Genomic DNA, 6,000 nt, shown 5'->3' on the forward strand with positions numbered 1-6,000 from the left:
CCCCTGATTTTTAAGGGGAAAAAAGTGCGTGTTATACGCCGATAAATACGGACGATTTATTTAATCGGCATCGGCCGATTGTGCTGATAAAAAAGGCCGATATAACTTCAGCGCGGCTTGCAAATAGAAGTCAGTGCAAGTTGCCTGAAATCTTCTGTGAAGCCTCTTCTGGGCAGCCAAATCTGATAAAAAGAACCTGAAGGATACAATGTTTACACTTTTGAATGGACTGAGCTCCCATGTGTAGAAGCTCTCAGTTTAACCATTTAAAGACTAAATCTTTTCTGACATTTGTTGCTTACAAGTAAAAATCCTGTATTTTCTGCTAGAAAATCACTTAGAACCCCCAAACATTATATATATTTTTTTTAGCAGAGACACTAGGGAATAAAATAGCGGTTGTTGCAATATTTTATGTCACAAGGTATTTGCACAGCGGTCTTTCAAACGCAATTTTTTTTTTAAAAAATACATTAATAAATAAAAAAAAAAAATAAGCAGTAAAGTTAGCCCATTTTTTTTCGTCCAAAAGTTTTGATTACCTGTTTTTGTATATTTAATATTTAAGATTATTTTTTTTTTCTCTAAATTCTACATACAAGTGAACTGATTGGAGGTTTGTTTTGTTTAATAAATGTTTAAATGTAAAAAAATTTCTGTATCACTTAAGGCTGCTTTCACACTGGAGCGGGCATGCGTTGACGGTAAAACGCTGCTAGTTTTAGCGGCGCTTTACCGTCATTTTAGCGGCGCTATTTGGCTGCTAGCGGGGCGCTTATAACCCAGCTAGCAGCCGAGGAAGGGGTTAAATGCGCCCCTGAAGCGCCGCTGCCGAAACGCTTTGCAGGCGCTTCGGCAGCGGTGCGCATTCATTTCAATGGGCAGGAGTGGTGGTATACTCTGCTCCAAAGATGCCGTTTGCAGGACTTTTTTTTAACATCCTGCCAGCGCATCGCCTCAGTGTGAAAGCACTCGGGATATCACACTGAGACTGCAGGGGAGCCGTTTTACAGGCACTTTACAGGTGCTATTTTTAGCCCAAAAGCGCCTGAAAAACGCCCCAGTGTGAAAGGGGTCTAACTGTTAGATTTTATGAGATGAAGGGGGGGGGGGGGGATCGGCCTAATATATTGGCCCAAAAAAATCGGCATCACATATCGGCCATTGGCCACCGAGATTTCTAAATATCGGCATCGGCCAGAGAAAAACCCATATCGGTCGACCTCTAGTATGAACCACCCACCTTGGTTTTTGTCTTATGTTTTCAGACATATGGGGGTTAAAGTGTGCCAAAGACACTAAAAGCAGCCATTAATGCATAAATGAAATTTCATTACAAAGCATGTTTGGGACTGGTAGTAGAATAACTTTTCTCTCCTAAAAGTAACACTGGCTTGCTTCTGGAGGGGGTTACATTTAGTTCTTTATCTATATCTACCCTATATGGACCACCTACCTTGATTAATATGGGTCTCGTGTCTTTAGAAATATGGGGCACTGAAGTTCCTTTCACCATACTGAAGAATCCATAATCCATCCATGAACAGACTTTTCTTCTAAAATTAGCACCAGCTTTCTTCTGAGCTCCGGAAGCTCAAGGGGCTACACCTAGTTTTATATCTACTCTATGTGGAGCACCTGCCTTGAATTTCATAGGTCTTATGTCTTCAAAGATATTGCATTTAAAGGTTGCCAACGTCCCTAAAGCAGGCATTGGTGCACAAATGAAGTTTTGTTGCAGAACATGTTAGAAAAAATGGAAAGAAAGTTCAAAGTTCATGGATTTATCATGAAAATGGGGAGTTTGCAAATATAGATTTTATAGTCTGGGTTTAAAAACAGGGCAGTAATACTAGCTAGTTGTTAATGAAAGAAAAACAAGAGAAGGTTATTGAAAAAGAGAGCAACACTGATAGCTGTTACAGAGCTGTATGTATCATTTTGATTTTCAGATATCAAAGTTCTAGTCCCCCTGTTCCATGCATTGAAAACTTCTAAATAGGCATATAGTTGGAAAACAAATGTTAGTTGTAATGGGCTTGCTTTAACTTGTGGTTCATTTAGGTCTGCATCCTCTCTAGCTATACTGCCACTACATGTTTTGATGACCCTTTGTCTTAGAAGATATTAAGGTTCAAAGCTTTGTTGGGAAGCTCTCCCTAGTTCATGAACACTCTCACATGTTGTGCATTGCGCTGGCTTTTCTCTTCTAAAAGTTCCACCAGCTTTCTTATGGACTTCTGGTTACATCTAGCTTTATACCCACTCTATATGGAACATCCTCTTGAATTTCATGAGCATTATGTCTTCAGATATAGAGTTTAAATGGTGTCGAAGTCCCCTCTCCAAGCTGGGGAAACCATCCATGAACAGACTTTTACCTTCCAAAATTAGCACAAGCTTTCTCCTGGACTCCTGGAGCTCAAGGTGGGGGTTACATCTAGTTCTACTTGTACTCTATATGGACTGCCTATCTTGATTTTCATGGGTGCCATGTCTTTAGAAATATGGGGTGCCAAAGTTCACTTCACAATGCTAGAGAATCTGTTCACGAACAGACTTTTCTCTTCTAAAAGTAGCACTAGCTTTCTTCTAAACTCCTGGAGCTCAAGGTGGGGGTTACATCTAGTTTTATATCTACTCTATATAGAGCACCCGCCTTGAATTTCATAGTTCTTGTGTCTTCAAAGATATGGGATTTAAAAGTTTCCGAATTCCCTAAAGCAGGCATTGGTGTACAAATAAAAGTTTTGTTGCAGGATATGTTTAGGACTGGTAGTAGAAGAAATGGAAAGTTATTATTATTATTATACAGGATTTATATAGCGCCGACAGTTTACGCAGCGCTTTACAACATTAGGGCAGACAGTACAAGTACAATACAATTCAATACAGGAGGAATCAGAGGGCCCTGCTCGTTAGAGCTTACAATCTAGGAGGGAGGGTCAAGTTATACAAAAAGGTAATAGCTGTGGGGGATGAGCTAATGGAGAAAATAGTGCAGTTATTAGATGGAGGCAGGATAGGCTTCTCTGAAGAGGAAAGTTTTCAGGGATCGCCTAAAAGTGGATAAAGTTGGAGACAGTCTGACAGATTGGGGTAGGGAATTCCAAAGGATGGGCGAGGCTCGGGAGAAGTCCTGGAGGCGGATATGGGAGGAGGTGATGAGGGAGCTAGAGAGCAGGAGGTCTTGGGAGGAACGGAGATGGCGGTTAGATTGGTATTTTGAGACTAGGTTAGTGATGTAGCTGGGGGCAGAGTTGTGGATGGCTTTGTAACTTATTGTTAGTATTTTGAATTTAATTTGTTGGGCGAGTGGTAGCCAATGGAGGGATTGGCAGAGAGGGGTAGCAGACACTGAGCCGTTTGTAAGGTGGATGAGTCTGGCAGCAGCATTCATGATAGACTGAAGGGGGGGTAGTCTATTTAAAGGTAAGCCAATGAGGAGTGAGTTGCAGTAGTCAAGGCGAGAGATAACCAGGGAGTGAATCAGGAGCTTTGTGGTTTCATTGGTTAGAAAGGGACGTAGTTTAGAGATGTTGCGGAGGTTGAGGCGGCAAGCTTTGGAAAGTGATTGGATGTGGGGCTGAAAGGAGAGTTCAGAATCCAGGATAACACCTAGCACCCTGACATGTGGGGACGGGTGGATGGTTTTGCCAATGCTCTTGACAGAGAAGTCAGGGGAAGAGGCACGTGGGGGAGGAAATTTTATAAGCTCGGTTTTGGACAAGTTGAGTTTGAGGAAGTGGTGTGACATCCATACAGATATGTCGGTTAGTAAGTTAGTGATGCGTGAGGAGACTGATGGAGTGAGTTGAGGGGTGGAGAGATAGATTTGTGTGTCATCAGCATAGAAATGATATTGAAAGCCATGAGAGGCTATCAGCTAACCCAGGGAAGAGGTGTAGATTGAAAATAAAAGAGGTCCAAGAACAGAACCTTGGGGGACCCCGACAGAGAAGGGAAGAGGAGTGGAGGAAGTAGAATTGTAAGTGACACTGAAGGTGCGTTGGGATAGGTAGGATGAGAGCCACTGAAGAGCACAGTCACGGAGACTGAGGGAGTAAAGTTTTTTGAGGAGGAGGGGGTGGTCAACCGTGTCAAAGGCCGCTGAAAGATCCAGAAGTAGGAGAAAGTTCAAAGTTCATGGATTGGCCAGGAAAATGGTACATTTGCAAATGTAGATTTTAACCTCTTCACGCTGGCTGAACACACGTATGCCTTCACGTATACCTTCACGCCGAGTGGCCGCATATATGCGGCTATGTTTAGAACAATTAGCGTGCTAAGAGAGTGCTCCCAGCATGGTAGCCGGTGGTTACTGGAAAGTTCCCGATTTATACTAGTCATAGGGACCGTTCCAATCATGTGACCGCTGTGACAGCCAATGACTGCAGTCACATGACCCGAATGCCTGCCTCCACCTCCCAGCGTTTGGAACCCTTAAAGGGCTGGGAGGCGGCCGTCGGGAAGCCATTAAAGTCTGGGTTTAAAAAAAGTGCATTAATACTAGCTAATTGTTAATTAAAAAAAACAAGAGAAGGTTATTGAGCGAGAGATACTGATAGCTGTTACAGAGCTGTATGTATCATTTTGATTTTCAGATATCAAAAGTTCTAATGAGTCCAGGTCCCCCTGTTCCAAAGAAACAATGCATTGAAAACTGCCAAAAAGGGATATAGTTTGAAAACAAATGTTACTTGTAATGGGCCTGCTTTAGCTTGTAATTCATTTAGGTCCACATCTACTCAAGCTTTACCACCACTTTACGCTTTATTGACACTTTGTCTTAGAAGATATCAGGATTCAAAGCTTTGTAAGGGAGCTCTCCCTAGTGCATGAACATTCCCATATTCTTTGCACTGACTTTCCTCTTTTAAGAGACATAGGTCTTATGTCTCCAAAGATATGGGACTTAAAGTTTGCTAAAAAGTCCCTCAAGCAGGCATCGGTGCACAAATGAAGTTGTGTTGCAGAACATGTTTGGGACTGGTAGTAGGACTGGAAAGAACATTTAAAGTTCATAGATTGCCCAGGAAAATGATGAGTTTGCAAATATTGATTTTAAAGTCTGGGTTTAAAAACACTGCAATAATACTAGCTAGTTTTTAATGAAAAAAATACAAAAAAAGAAGAGATTATTGAAAGATGCATACAGCTGTTACAGAGCTGCATATATAATTTTGATTTTCAGATATCAAAGTTCTAGTGAGTCCAGATCCCCCTGTTCCAAAGAAACCATGCATTGAAAACTGCCAAAAAGAACAACAAATATTAGTTGTAATGGACCTGTTTTAACTTGTGGTTCATTTAGGTCCACATATACTCTAGCTTTACCACCACTTTACATTTTGATGACACTTTGTCTTAGAAGATATCAGGGTTCAAAGCTTTGTCAGGGAGATCTCCCTAGTGCATGAGCATTCCCACATGCTGTGCTTTGCACTGGCTTTTCTCTTCTAAAAGTACCACCAGCTTTCTTATGGACTCCTGGTTACACCTAGTTTTTTACCCACTCTATATGGAACATCCTCTTGAATTTTATGAGTATTATGTCTTCAGATATAGAGTTTAAATGGTGTTGAAGTCCTCTCCATGCTAGGGAAACCATCCATGAACAGACTTTTACCTTCCAAAATTAGCACCCGCTTTCTCATGGACTCTTGGAGCTCAAGGTGGGGATTACATCTAGTTCTATATGTACCCTATATGGATTACCTACCTTGATTTTCATGGGTTTCATGTCTTTAGAAATATGGGGTGCCGAAGTTCCTTTCACAATGCTGGAGAAACTGTCCATGAACAGACTTTTCTCTTCTAAAAGTAGCACTAGCTTTCTTCTAAACTCCTGGAGCTCAAGGTGGGGGTTACATCTAGTTTTATATCTACTCTATATAGAGCACCCGCCTTGAATTTCATAGTTCTTATGTCTTCAAAGATATGGGATTTAAAATTTTCCGAAGTCCCTAAAGCAGGCATTGGTGCACAAATGAAGTTTTG

At 41.4% G+C, this 6,000-nt stretch overlaps 1 protein-coding gene across 1 annotated transcript in view; it reads right to left on the bottom strand.

Moving 5' to 3' along the window:
- LOC141113402 (GTPase RhebL1-like) overlaps positions 1 to 5,800 on the bottom strand; it is a 46,434-nt gene extending 40,634 nt beyond the window's left edge. The window contains exon 1 of the mRNA XM_073606459.1: positions 5,723 to 5,800. Coding sequence (XP_073462560.1) covers positions 5,723 to 5,800 — 78 coding nt within the window. The remainder of the gene's footprint in view (positions 1 to 5,722) is intronic.
- Positions 5,801 to 6,000: the final 200 nt, after the last annotated feature.

This window comes from Aquarana catesbeiana, linkage group LG12, assembly GCF_042186555.1.
Source record: "Aquarana catesbeiana isolate 2022-GZ linkage group LG12, ASM4218655v1, whole genome shotgun sequence".
NCBI classification, from domain to species: Eukaryota; Metazoa; Chordata; class Amphibia; order Anura; family Ranidae; genus Aquarana; species Aquarana catesbeiana.